Source organism: Scyliorhinus torazame, chromosome 11 (genome assembly GCF_047496885.1).
Source record: "Scyliorhinus torazame isolate Kashiwa2021f chromosome 11, sScyTor2.1, whole genome shotgun sequence".
Lineage (NCBI taxonomy): Eukaryota > Metazoa > Chordata > Chondrichthyes > Carcharhiniformes > Scyliorhinidae > Scyliorhinus > Scyliorhinus torazame.
Genome location: NC_092717.1, coordinates 10138679 through 10153517, shown reverse-complemented (window position 1 = coordinate 10153517; position 14839 = coordinate 10138679). Strand labels below are relative to the sequence as shown.

The 14839-nt window shown below is 48.1% G+C and overlaps 1 protein-coding gene across 2 annotated transcripts in view; it reads left to right on the top strand.

Moving 5' to 3' along the window:
• Positions 1-14293, top strand: part of LOC140385113 (annexin A13-like) — a 57512-nt gene extending 43219 nt beyond the window's left edge. For both annotated transcript variants that reach the window (XM_072466943.1, XM_072466944.1), the window contains exons 9-11: positions 2289-2364; positions 6868-6980; positions 12069-14293. In XM_072466943.1, the coding sequence (XP_072323044.1) occupies positions 2289-2364; positions 6868-6980; positions 12069-12188 (309 nt within the window). In that variant the 3' untranslated portion in view covers positions 12189-14293. The remainder of the gene's footprint in view (positions 1-2288; positions 2365-6867; positions 6981-12068) is intronic.
• Positions 14294-14839: the final 546 nt, after the last annotated feature.

Below are 14839 nucleotides of genomic sequence, written 5' to 3'. Positions count from 1 at the left end.
ATCACGTTGCTGTTTGTGCTGTGCTCAAAATGACTGCTGGGTTTCCCACATCACAACAGTTATTGTGATTCAAAGTGTACTCCATCGGCTGTAAAGTGCTTGGTGATCTCCGGTGACCATGAAAGGTGCTAGATAAATGCAAAGTTTTCATTTTAGTATTATCCATTCTTTCACTCCAATATCCCCGTTTTATAAATTTGTTAATAGAATAGCAATATACGAGGGCAGCATGGTGGCTCAGTGGTTAGCACTGCAGCCTCACGGCGCCGAGGTCCCAGGTTCGATCCCGGCTCTGGGTCACTGTCCGTGTGGAGTTTGCATAATCTCCCCGTGTTTGCGTGGGTTTCGCCCCCACAACCCAAAGATGTGCAAGGTAGGTGGATTGAACACGCTAAATTGCCCCTTAAATTGGAAAAAATGAATTGGGTACTCTAGATTTAAAAAAAAAGAATAGCAAGATACTGGGGATGCTGGTAACCTAAATTAATGACAAATGCTGAGCGGGTCAGGCAGCGTCTGTGGCGAGAGAAGAACAGAGTTAATGTTTCAGGTCATCACCTTTCACCAGAACCGGGAGAAGTTAGAGATGGAATGAATCTTAAGCAAGTGACCCCTGCTGCAATATAATCAGCTCGCTCACTGAACTCTTGCTTGAAGGATCGTGCCTCGGCCGAGATACTGAAAGATAGAAGCTGGAACTGTCAAGCCGGCAACAGGCAACTGCCAACTCCTGTGCCATTGATTTGCCCAAACAGGGATTTTGGTTTTCAGTTCCACTTAACCCAGAGGTGGCACAGATTGCCTGTACCTGTGGATAGATACCTGAATTGGAAAAAGTTGAAAGGTTATGGGGAAAGAGTAGTGAGTGGGGCTGGTGAGGATTCAGTCAGAAGCATTCTTTCTTCTGAAATAGGAGTTTGCGGGTTGGAGTCACGCTTCAGAGATTTGAACCACAAATAGCCAACACAGGAAATCTTAGCTTGATCTCTGATCACCCGAGATGTTTTCAAGTTTCCTCCTCTTTATGTGCAGTCATAAAATGTTATGGGAAAGTACATCAATGCTAGAGATTCACATATCCAGTGCCTCTTTTCTGCGTACGCTCGCAGTAGAATCTTTAAAAAAAAAAATTTAGAGTACCCAATTAATTTTTTCCAATTAAGGGGCAGTTTAGTGTGGTGATATACATCACTGTAAGTACACAATGGGTTAATGCACATACACTACACCTAGCTAGACACTAGAGGGAGCACCAGAGACATGACACACAGACAGTCAACCAATAGGTCAGTAAGATAGGACACGACCAATGGGCATTCACGACACACACAGAGGTGACATTACCACAGGGGGGCATTACACCAACCCATATAAAAAGGACACAACACACATGATCTTCCTCTTTCCAGTGGAGACACTCAGTGAGTACAGACACAGGGTTGATTGAGCGTCACACACACCACGTGGTTTGTAGCAGACTGGTTAGTCAGTCTGAGCAGCTACAGCAGGATTAACAGTAGAGACAAATCCAAGTAGGAGAATTGTTAATAGTTCAATAAACATGTTGAAGCTATCTCCAAGTCTGAACCTTCCTTTGTCAGAGTGCACATCAAGGAAACAGCTTATGCTACGTCAAGAGCATAACAAAACATTTAGCGTGGCCAATCCACCTACCCTGCACATCTTTTAGGTTGTGGGGGCGAAACCCACGCAAACACGGGAAAAATATACAAACTCCAAACGGACAGTGACCCGGGGCTGGGATCGAACCTGGGACCTCGACAGCGTGAGGCAGCAGGGCTAACCACTGCGCCACTGTGCTGCCCGTACCTGTTCTGACCCTTTGAAAGAAAGACCTGCATTTCTTTAGCACCTTTCGTGGCATCCCAACAGCCAATGACCTGCTTTCGCTGTCATAGCATCCAGTTTACACACAGAAAGCTCCCACAGCTTCAGCGGCATCGATTAAGGGATAATTAGCGAGCAGGAAGACCCCTCTAGCTCATATCCAAATAGTGCCATGGGATCATTTGCACCAACCTGCAAGAGCAGACAGGACCTCGGTTTGACATCTCATTTGAAAGACAGCACCACCAGGAATGCAGCACTCCCTCAGTACCATGCTAGGAGCATTAACTTGGATTTAGTGCTCAGGTCTCTGGATGGTGGGATTTGAACTCCCAACGTTCTGACTCAGGGGTCAAAGTGCTTTCCTCTGGAACTCTAGTCGGGATTATTGGTGGATTATTAAACAGAGGTTGTAACAGCGCTCTCTCTTATTAACGCAGCTTCATGGTACCGCCATCGATGAAGTGATTAAAAGAGAATCATCGGGCGACGTGGAGAAGGCCTATCTGACAATCGGTAAGAATTTGAGCCAACATTGATAATAATTTGGATTTTTAAATTCAAACACCGTGTGTGAAATTAGTTTTATTTTCTTTGATTCACAGTCACATTGAGCATCACAGCCTTAAATATTGATGCTCAGCATGCCAGCTGAATACCCTGCAAGACTACAAGTGCTGGGAGGCTGTTCAGCCCTTCGAGCCTGTTCCATGATCCAATTAGATTACGGCTGATCTTAAATCCATCTGCTGTCTTGTTTCTGTAATCCGTAATGCCCTCGTCAAACAACAATCTATCAATTTCTTTTTTTTAAAATTTAGAGTACTCAATTATTTTTTTCCAATTAAAGGGCAATTTAGCGTGGCCAATCCACCCACCCTGCACATCTTTGGGTTGTGGGGGCGAAACCCACGCAAACACGGGGAGAATGTGCAAACTCCACACGGACGGTGACCCAGAGCCAGGATCGAACCTGGGACCTTGGCGCCTTGAGGCAGCAGTGCTAACCACTGTGCCACCGTGCTGCCCATCTATCAATTTCTTTATGATTGCTTGCTTCTGATATGCTGATCATGACCTTCTGGCCACCTGTGATTACAACCAAGTTAAGGCAAGAGTAGTTAAGCTCAAGGGCCACCTGACATGGTTCTAGGTGACTTAAAGTAATAAAGGAAAATTCCGACGGAAAAACAACACACCCGCAGAAAGAGAAGGGGTGCAGTCAGCAAATGTGTAAGTCGTACAAATTGATTAGAGGAAAAGTTAATGAAGGAGAAATTCTTAACCTCTGCCGTAACTTCAACGGAAAATTGACAGTGTTCCCAGAGAAATGTGGTGCTCCATCATTCCAGAAATTCCACCAATCCTTTCCTGGATTTATGGCAAAGGGCTTGAGTGAGTTCCTGCTGGTATTCCGGACGGATATATTTTGGGGGAGAGTTTACTGGATCATTCCCAGGAGCAGCAATGATTCGCTGAAAGCTCTTGCAAGTCATCAGAGTCTGTTGGTCAATGGATAGCACTAACGCCCCTGAGTCAGAAAGTCCAAACCCTAGCCCGGAAACCTGAGCTCAAAAGGCTGATATTCCCAGTGCAGCACTGAGGGAGCACTGGGGGCCGGTTTAGCTCAGTTGGCTGGCCATCTGGTTTGTGATGCAGAGTGAAAGCCAACAGCCTGGGTTCAATTCCCGTACCGGGTATTCACAAAGGCCCACCTGCTCAGCGTTACCCCTCACCTGAGGTGTGGTGATCCTCAGGTTACATCACCACCAGTCAGCTCTCCCCCTCAAAGGGGAATGCAGCCTCTGGTCGACCATTTGTGGTGACTTTACTTTACTGAGGGAGTGCCGTGTTTTGGATGCCCTCTCAGGTGGATGTAAAAGTTCCCGTGGGACTATTTTGAGGTAGAGCATTGATGCTGGACTGGATTCCCCGATCCTGAGGCTCTGTCCCTATGCTTGTGTGGGAACAATGGCGTTTTACGCCAGAGAAAATGGCGTAAAATGGCCACTGATCCTCCGTTTGGCTGGGGGCTAGCATGTTGGCAGTGTGGAGTGGTGCACTATCAATTAAGACGAGACGAGAGTAGAGAGTAATCGAGGCTTTATTACGCAGAGATGTGTGGCCTCCCGCAGCTGCTGCCGAAATGGCTGCAGCTCAGTGATTTATACTCCGCCTACTGGGCGGAGCCAGCAGGCAGGGCTCTACCCCCGTACCTGTAGTACAAAGAACAAAGAACAAAGAAAAGTACAGCACAGCCCTCCCTCCAAGTCCGTGCCGACCATGCTGCCCGACTAAACTACAATCGTCTACAATTCCTGGGTCCGTATCCCTCTATTCCCATCCTTTTCATGTATTTGTCAAGATGCACCTTAAATGTCACTATCGCCGCTGCTTCCACCACTTCCTCCGGCAGTGAGTTCCAGGCACCCACTACCCTCTGTGTAAAAACTTGCCTCATACATCTACTCTAAACCTTGCCCCTCGCACCTTAAACCTATGCCCCCTAGTAATTGACCCCTCTACCCTGGGGAAATGCCTCTGACTATCTACTCTGTCTATGCCCCTCATAATGTTGTAGACCTCTATCCAGTCGCCCCTCAACCTCCGGCGTTCCAGTGAGAACAAACTGAGTTTATTCAACCGCTCCTCATAGCTAATGCCCTCCATACCAGGCAACATTCTGGTAAATCTCTTCTGCACCCTCTCTAAAGCCTCCACATCCTTCTGGTAGTGTGGTGACCAGAATTGAACACTATGCCCCAAGTGTGGCCTAACTAAGGTTCTATATAGCTACAACATGACTTGCCAATTCTTATACTCAATGCCTCGGCCAATGAAGGCAAGCATGCCGTATGCCTTCTTGACTACCTTCTCCACCTGTGTTGCCCCTTTCAGTGACCTGTGGACCTGTACACCTAGATCTCTCTGACTTTCAATACTCTTGAGGGTTCTACCATTCACTGTATATTCCCTACCTGCATTAGACCTTCCAAAATGCATTACCTCACATTTGTCCGGATTAAACTCCATCTGCCATCTCTCCGCCCAAGTCTCCAAACAATCTAAATCCTGTTGTATCCTCTGACAGTCCTCATCATGATCCGCAATTCCACCAACCTTTGTGTCGTCTGCAAACTTACTAATCAGACCAGTTACATTTTCCTCCAAATCATTTATATATACTACGAACAGCAAAGGTCCCAGCACTGATCCCTGTGGAACACCACTAGTCACAGCCCTCCAATTAGAAAAGCATCCTTCCATTGCTACTCTCTGCCTTCTATGACCTAGCCAGTTCTGTATCCACCTTGCCAGCTCACCCCTGATCCCGTGTGACTTCACCTTTTGTACCAGTCTACCATGAGGGACCTTGTCAAAGGCCTTACTGAAGTCCATATAGACAACATCCACTGCCCTACCTGCATCAATCACCTTTGTGACCTCTTCGAAAAACTCTATCAAGTTAGTGAGACACGACCTCCCCTTCACAAAACCATGCTGCCCCTCACTCATACGTCCATTTGCTTCCAAATGGGAGTAGATCCTGTCTCGAAGAATTCTCTCCAGTAATTTCCCTACCACTGATGTAAGGTCACCGGCCTGTAGATCCCTGGATTATCCTTGCTACCCTTCTTAAACAGAGGAACAACATTGGCTATTCTCCAGTCCTCCGGGACATCACCTGAAGACAGAGAGGATCCAAAGGTTTCTGTCAAGGCCTCAGCAATTTCCTCTCTAGCCTCCTTCAGTGTTCTCTATCAGGCCCTGGGGACTTATCTACCTTAATATTTTTCAAGATGCCCAACACCTCGTCTTTTTAGATCTCAATGTGACCCAGGCTATCTACACATCCTTCTCCAGACTCAACATCCACCAATTCCTTCTCTTTGGTGAATACTGATGCAAAGTATTAATTTAGTACCTCACCCATTTCCTCTGGCTCCACATATAGATTCCCTTGCCTATCCTTCAGTGGGCCAACCCTTTCCCTGGCTACCCTCTTGCTTTTTATGTACGTGTAAAAAGCCTTGGGATTTTCCTTAACCCTATACGGTAAAGAGCCTTACCGCATTACATCTCATACGTGCACTGTATACAACAGTGGTGACTACCACATAGAGCACCCGGTTCCAGCTGCCGATATGGCCTGGAGAATTGCCGTGTCGGTGCATGTGCACGTGCACGCCGGTGGTCTGCAGCAGCCGCGCCGTGCAACATGGCAGAGGCCGCCCACGGAACCGGCCTGCGAAATATTGCCCCCCTTTGGCCGGCTCGCGTGCCCCGGACCACCCACTCACAGTGCCCCCAGACCCTGATAAAGTCCCCCCCTTACCCGGGGGTCGGCCCTCCCCCGACTGTGGCGGCGCTGGACTGAGTCCGCAGCCGCCGCGCCGAGTTCCCGACGGGTGAGGCCGCACGCGACTGATGCCGTCGAGAACCCGGCCGGTCGGGGGCGGAGCTTCGGGGGGCTGGCCTCAGGCAATGTCCTGAGGCTTTCGATACGTCGCGCGGTGTACTCGTATAGTACGCCGCTTTGGAGGGGGCAGCGCATCACGAAAGAGCGCCGCCCCTGGTTCAGTCGGGAACTTTGATTCTCCGGCCGATCGCCGAACGCGATTTCGGCATTGCCGACCAGACCCCAGCCCATTATCCCTGGTTTCCCATCTAACAGTTCACCCGCAATCAAAACCTAACAAAAATGACTGTCTGTAAGTTATCATGTTGCCATTTATGGCATCTTGTTGTGCACTGATTGGTTGCCACGTTTCCTACATTACAACAATGACTACATATCAAAAGTATTTAATTGGTTGCGAAGGGCTTTGGGATATCCTGAAGTTCGGAAAGACGCTGTATAAATTCAAGTTTTTCTTCAACAATGATTGATCCTCATGAATATCGAGGGGAGGGTTAGGAATGAATGGAGATGCAGCACAGCCAATGTCTGCAAAGAATTTCATTTAAGTATGAACCGACAGATCCATAACGCCGCGTTGTCCCATTTCCACCCACCAGTTCAGTGCACAAGGGACTGCCAAGCGTATTTTGCTGAGCGGTTACATGAGGCGATGAAAGGTACAGGAACCGACGAGGACACACTGATTCGCGTCTTGGTGTCTCGCTCAGAGGTAAAGTGGGCAAATAACTTGGTTTCTTGTGTCTGATTTCCCAGCAGGATTGTTAGAAACGTGTGAGAAGAGCTTGCGTCGGCTGGTTTGCAACAATCCGCTCACCAGGTTCAAATGTGAACCGCTAGCCGTCGGAAACCGGCCATTGGCAAATCAGCGCAAATGGTTCAGAAAATAATCAATTAACCTTCTGATACATGAAAGTTAATCGGGGCGATTTTGCGCCCGGGTCTGCCATCAGTGAGAACGGCGATGTGGGCGCAAATTCTCACGGTAAGCGGGAAATGTGACTCTCACTGGCGAGATCCCGTTTCCTGATTTTCCAGCCCTCTCGCCGGTGACATAATGAAGTTCCCGCCCACAAAGGGTAAGAACCTCATTGTAATACGTTTTAATACACTATAGTATAATTACCGAGCCCGCCGCCACACCGTCTCCCTTCACTGAATATTAACACCATGCCGACGTGGCAACAGGTTTATAAAGGCTTGAATCAGCCAAGGAGATCCTCTCCAGGGACACAAAGGTAAGTCTAACTCCTGGGGGGGGGGGGGGGGCGGAATGCCCGGGCAGTGCTCCCTGGGTTAGTCTGTTGGCACATGTTGGTACTGCCTCCTGGTACAGGTTGCACCACTAATCTGAAATGGCCAACCTGGCAGTGCCAATGCCAACCTGTGCTGGGGGACAGTTCCAGAGGAGGACCTTCTGGGGAACACCATTGCGGGAAGGGGGGGAGGTGCGGGTGGGGGGGGGGGGTTCCCGTTAGGTTTGTTGGGGGGAGGTGGGGAGTCCAGATGCTTGCGCTATGACATTGGGGGGGGTGGGGGGATAGCCCCCGATGCTTGAGAGGAGATGCTGTGATCCGTGGTGGGGGTACTGGGGGGGGGGGGGGGGGGGGGGGGGGGGAGCGTTTACTTTTTGTGCTGCTCGGAGAACCCTCTAAAGTTGGAGCCCCGATCTCTGGGCAGCCGGCCTTGCCAGCTCTATCAGACCCCGCACCGCCAGACTCACATCCTAAACCATGCCCATTTATTTATTTTTCGCCGTGGCTGAGGATCTGGTCTAAAAACTCGACTGTGCGCCTGGAGAGATAACGTCGGTTTTCAATCAGAGCCTGACATCTGAAAAAAGTATGGGAAAATTCTGCCCAATGTTTTTACCAAGAGCATCTGTCATTTTAATTCTCTGCCCCACTCCCACCCTGACCTCTCTGTCCTCGGCTTCCTACACTGATCCAGTCACTCTCAACATAAGCTTGAGGAAGAGCACCTCATCTTTCGATTGGACGCTTTACAGCTGCTGGGCTCAACACTGAGTTCAATAATTTCAGGTCATAACCTCTGCCCCCATTTCCTTTCAGGCAGCAGGAGCTGGCCATATTTCTGAATTTGCTATTCGCACCTCCTCTAGGCTCATCTTTTGTTTCATTATTAGTCCCAGTCCCATCTCCCCTTGCCTTGCACCATTATCTGTTTTCATTTAATCACTCCCGTCTTCCATTCCATTGCAGACCTTCACTTGCATTCTTTCCTCCTCTCTGTCTGTACCTGTTCAAAACCCCTTCCATCTCTTAACTTTTTCCAGTTCTGATGAAAGGTCATCGAACTTCAGATAATATCCTTGCCGTGCAGGAGAAACATTTTAATTAAACTTGTGAGGTGCAGATAGGCACCCTAGATATCGGTGTAAAAGTCGACCTTCGGGGCCTCAAACCCCCCCCGCCCCCCAAAATGGGGGCCGGCTTACACATCGAATATAAAAGTGAATGACGGACATGGGTGTGGGTGGTCGTCACCTTGAAATGTGAACCGCAACTCCCGTAATTTATATTAACTTATTGTGACACAGCTTACTGAATAGATCAACACCACAAAGATACTCTTAATCACAATAATAATAATCTTTATTGTCACAAGTAGACTTACATTGCAATGAAGTTTAATAATAGCGGGCTGGTACGGGAATTGAACCCGCACTGCTGGCCTTGTTCTGCATTACAAACCAGCTATCCAGCCCACTGAGCTAAGCCAGCTCTTTACTGTGAAAAGCCCCTCGTCGCCACATTCCGGCGCCTGTTCGGGTACACTGAGGGAGAATTTAGAATGTCCAAATTACCTAACAGCACATCTTTCGGGACTTGTGGGAGGAAACCGGAGCACCCGGAGGAAACCCACGCAGACACGGGGGAGAACGTGCAGACTCCACACAGACAGTGACCCAAGCCGGGAATCGAACCTGGGACCCTGGCGCTGTGAAGCCACAGTGCTAACCACTGTGCTACCGTGCCGCCCACAACCAAAGCGATATAAAACCTGTCAATTCACTGGTATCTGGCGCAAAGAGTGGGCATGTGTTAAACGCCACGCATCTTTGTAACACAGCCCGTATCGCCAGCCTGATCCCTCGCACCCCTTTGCGAGGTGCAAAATAGAGTCTGACCATCAATAGCATGTACAGCATGTCATGGCTGAAAGGGAGAGTTGACTTATATGCCAACCATATACAAAAAAATGATTGTTGGAGTCAGAAAATTGGGGTGGTCTCATTGGCCGGATTGACTTATACGACACCATTTGCGGTATATGGTAAACAGAAGCTAGCTTGAATAGTTCACGTCTGGTTCCGAGGTGAAGGCTCCCATCGAGCCCAACGCATATTCCACGCCTGATTTCATTTGATTGCTAACCCCTGATGACATAGGGGCAGCGACAGGCTTCAGATACAGTCTATCTGCCATGGTCATCTATCGTCTATTCCCTTTAAACCTACACGTCAGTGAATAATTGTAACTAAAAGGCGGGCCAGGACTTTCTGCTCCCGTTCGTGTTGGGCAGGTTCGGAGACCGGAAAGCAGAAAATATCACGAGAAGACCAAATTCGCGCTTCCGGTCGACGTGAAAGCAGGAGGCGATTGTCGCCTCCCACATCAGTCGGGAACCTCATCGTAATCAACTAACGCCTCGCTACCAGGCCCATACAGCAGAATCATACCCCTCACGGCAGGAAATGTGTCTGCAGCAGTGTGCTGTTAGAATGGCATGACGCTCGACTGAACGCAGAAGGCATGCACCGACTGAGCAATACTCCCAGGGGAGCTTGGAGGTGAGCGCGGTGCTCAGGGGGGAGAGGGTCATGCCAGGGTAATGCCAAGGGGTGGCAGGGTGGTATTAGGGAGGGGTGCACCTGGGTGAAGCTTGTTTCTTGGTTCGCTAGAGTGCGCAAGGGTGGCCTTTAAAAATGGCACCCGGATCATCGAGTCGCTGATTTGAAGGTGTGGCAGGTGAACCAGGGACCGTCCGCTAACAATGCATCGTGGAACCGTGCCTGCAGTTGGTTTCATCGAGGTGCCAGGCTATATGACGGGGGAAAAAACACCATTCTTGTTGGCAGGCTCAACTCTGTTTTTCCCCCTGATATCTGCAAAGGCAAATGAGGAAATCTCACCCAAGGGCTTGAGATTACTACTACTAATAGTAATAATCTTTATTAGTGTCACAAGTAGGCTTATATTAACACTGCAATGAAGTTACTATGAAAATCCCCTAGGGTGTCTTTTACATGTAGGTAACAGAGTAATTAGTGTCAACAGTTTATAGAATCATAGAATCCCTACAGTGCAGAAGGAGGCCATTTGGCCCATCGAGTCTACACCCACGATTGGAAAGACCACCCCACCTAGGCACACTTCCCTGCCCTATTTCTGGAACTCTGCCCTAAGGGGAAATTTAGCACGGCCAATCCACCTAACCCACCCACCTTTGGACGGTGGGCGGAAACCGGAGCACCCGGAGGAAACCCACACAGACACAGGGAGAAGGTGCAAAATCCGCACAGACAGTCACCCGAGGCCGGAATCGAACCCGGGCCCTGGCGCTGTGAGGCAGCAGTGCTAAACACCGTGCCGCCTCAAAATAGAGCCAGACCCTCGCGCAAAAGTTAACGATGTTAAAATATTAACAATGTAACAATACACACCTTAATTAATGTACATAGTGGCCAACAGGTTCAGTGGACGATGGCATACACCATGAGTAGCGAATTCCTAGAACACGCGGCTCAATGTAAACAACTTCACGATTTGCTTTCCACAAATGACTTTTCACCCCCAGCCTCCCAGTTTCTTTTTGACAAACGTGCTGTATTTGCCCATTGAAGTTGCAGCAGGACGTTGGTGGTGGCGTAACTACCCTTTTCACAGAATCACAGAATTTACAGTGCAGAAGGAGGCCATTCAGCCCATCGAGTCTGCACCGGCTCTTGGAAAGAGCACCCTACCCAAGCCCACACCTCCACCCTATCCCCATAACCCAGTAACCCCACCCAACACTAACCACATGATAATTGCTAACGCAAAGCTGCTCAACCTCCCTGGCCCCGAATGGGAACAATTTAAACTGTTTGGTCTCTTTTCTGCAGGTAGTCAATTCTACTTGGAGATTTCCCACGTTTTGAAACAAAACCCAAACACGGTAGATCCTGGAAATCTGAAATTAAAAAAACAGAAAATTGCTGGAAATAGTCAGCAGGTCAGAACCGCTGTGAAGGAAAACACCGTTAACATTTCAGGTCAATGGCCTTTCATTTTCACAAATGGCATTCTCTGCTTTTACAATAATAATACATTTTGAATGTTTTTCTTTTGTTTCTTACTTTTCCGCTCTGGCTTTTATTCTCCCTCTTATTCCAATCTTTCCCTCTCTTTATTTCTCTTTCTGGACCTGAATTGATTTGAATTCACCCGATTCGCTTCTCCGTCAAGCCCCTGTTTCTTCCTCAATCATTAAACCTCAGTGGTTAAGGAGACAAACTCTCGGTCGCATTATTCACTGAAGTCCCCTCTGCGCCGTTATCAGTTCACCCTCCCAGCAAGTTACGGCACGAGGCATTCTCAAAACGAAGAGTGGAGATGATATTCAAAATAACAACATAGAGCAGGAAAAATGCCCCACAGCCAGATCCAGCCCATTTCCACCCCAGCCCCACCTTGACAGGAGGTTATACTGTCTTTATGCAAATGTTCACTTATGTTAATGATATCCTGCGATCGTATGATAGAAAGAAACTGGGTTTCCTTTTTTCTATTAACAGGTTGATCTTCCATCCATTAAGGAGCGGTATCAGGAGATGTACAAGACGTCTTTGGCAGAGGCAGTCAAATCTGAGACGTCCGGTGATTTCCAGAAGGTTCTCTTGGCCTTAGTAAAATAAGGGGCAATCAAACCTGGGACACTACTTTAATCAATGTGCCTCACAGTGTCCCGGTAACATGCAGCGTACAAACCCATGTTGGATTTGAGAATCGATGTCACCATCTGTAATGCTTTTATAAATTATTGCTTTCTAAAAAAAAAAAATTATCAAGTTATTTCTTTGGGGGGAGGGGGGGAAAGAAATTAACCAATTTGGACAAAAACATCATAAAAGTTTGTGAGGTATGGGGAGAGAGCTGAAGAGTGGTACTAGTTAATAGCTCTATCAAAGAGCTAGTACAAGCAGAGTGGGCTGAACAGCTTGCGTTCGTACAGTATCATTCTACGATTAGCACCAATATGGTGGTCTGCGGATCACTCGCGGAGTCCAAGTTACCGTGGCAACATGCACATTGTGTTGCGGAACTACGGATAGAGAAGGTAGAGGCTTCAGCTTTCTTTCCATCATATGGCTGACCAGGAATCTCCCTCGTTTTTACCGCCTGCCACTGGCCTGCATTGAAAGGATTTGCAGGTTGATACTCAACCAGTGAGGCTCCGTTATGAGCGCACCTTCCTTGTTCATTGGGTGCTGGGTGAGACTTGAACCCAGCGCCATCCACCTCAACACAAGACCCTCCTGATAGAAGCAATGTGCATCGATCCAAATGCTTTCCATCTTTTTAAAAATAAATTTAGAATAAACAATTCATCTTTTCAAATTAAGGTGCAATTTAGCACAATAGGTTGGTCTGCAGATCACGGTGGCCAATCCACCTCCCCTGCACATCTTTGGGTTGGGGGCGAAACCCATGCAAACACAGGGAGAATGCGCAAACTCCACACGGACAGTGACCCAGATCGAACCAGGATCGAACCTGGGTCCTCGGCGCCGTGAGACTGCAGTGCTAACCAGTGCACCACCGTGCTGCCCTCTGTTTTCCACCTTGACAACATCAGTTTTAACATTTTCAATATTTCAAACCCAATGATGTGCGTGTTTCCCAGAGGAAGAGTTATAATACTTCAGGAAAAAAAGCACAATGTCCAATACAATATTGGTAACATGAGGTTAATTTGCTGGGAATTTTGGAATCTCTAGTTCTGAAAACTCAGTCCACCTGGAGGATGGGTTCAAAACCCTCCCAAGACTGATCAGAGAAACTCGAACTTGTGTCAGCTGTTGCCCAGTTGGTAGCACTCTCATTTCTATATCAGAAGGCTATGTGTTCTAGTCGCACTCCAGGATTAAGCTCCAAAATCTAGGTTGGCACTCCAGTGCGGTATTAAGCACGTTAAACCAAGGGTCTGTCTGTTGTCTCCCATGCATGCAGAAGATCCCATGGTGCTACTTTGAAGAAGAGCAGGGGAGGTCTCGCTGATGTCCTGGTCAATATTCATCCCTCAATCAACATCGCCAAAACAGAGCATGTGGCGATTATCATTTTGCTATTAGTGGGATTTTGCTATGCACAAATTGGCTGCTGCATGTCGTACATTACAACAGTGACTGCACTTCAAAAAGGAATTGGCTGCGACGCACCTTGAGACGCGCTGTGGTCTTGAAAGGTGCTATAGAAATGCAGGTCTATTCTTAAGGACCCAATGAAAGGTACACCCCAGGCACTCACAACGAATATGTGCTCAACAGGCTCCTGCTTCAACTGGCTCGCAATTTTCTTGCACAACTTAATCACTTCCCTCTGGAAAGAGGTGGTTGGTGCGGGAAATGTAAGTGTCACACTGGCACAGTGGGAGATGTTCTTCTGAGGCAGAGGTTAACGTTGATTGTGGGAGCAGAGAAAAGTGAGGTTTTAGTTCTGGGTCAGGTCCGTTCTGTCTCTGGCCCAGCAGTGCCTGATTCTCACGGTGCTTGTCCAAAATGGGAAAAGATGTTCCATTCTGTCGCTTTAATATGTACCTGAAACCCGGGGCTAAAACTCTTGGAATAGCGAGGGGAATTTTAAAACTTTGTTTGGTTCATAATTTTCCATAAAAATTACCTTTATGATCCATTGTAATGATTCAATAGTAAAATATCATTTTCATCTGGACACAATCAGTATTAACAAAATGGAAACCGTGGACTAATAAACTATCTTCTGTTTATCGTGTCAAAAATAAGCTTGTTCCAACTAAGTCAGAGGCCGGAATTCTCCGTCTTTATGATTCACTTTTCCCGCTGGGAGTGCATTCCCTCCAGAGGTGGTGTGGGGTGGTTACAATGGGAAATCCCACTGACACGCGGCGGGAATCCTGCCGCCAGCGAGCGGCGCCCGGCGGAGAAACACGTGGCTGGGGGGGGGGGGGCGGAGAATCTCCCCCAGAGACTCTTCCGGCGTCTTTGTCGGTCACCGGTTTAATATGCACCTTATTTTCCTGCATTTCACACATCAAACCGTGAAAATCTCCCATTGTCAGTGTGCTTTGAGCCCCGTGCGGTTGCCCAGCGAGCTCTCAATCTCGCCGCAGCTCGTCTGAACACCGCTCAATTGATTCCATCTCCTTAACTGTCTCAGCTTGAAGCACACTCCTCGAGTCTTATCTGGATCCAGAAATCTAGTGATTATAAACACGAGCTGGGCTTGTTTAATCCAGGGAGCAATCCATACGAGGATCAGACGTCTAAATATTTATGCGAGCCTGCTTCAGAGAAATAACACACGGATC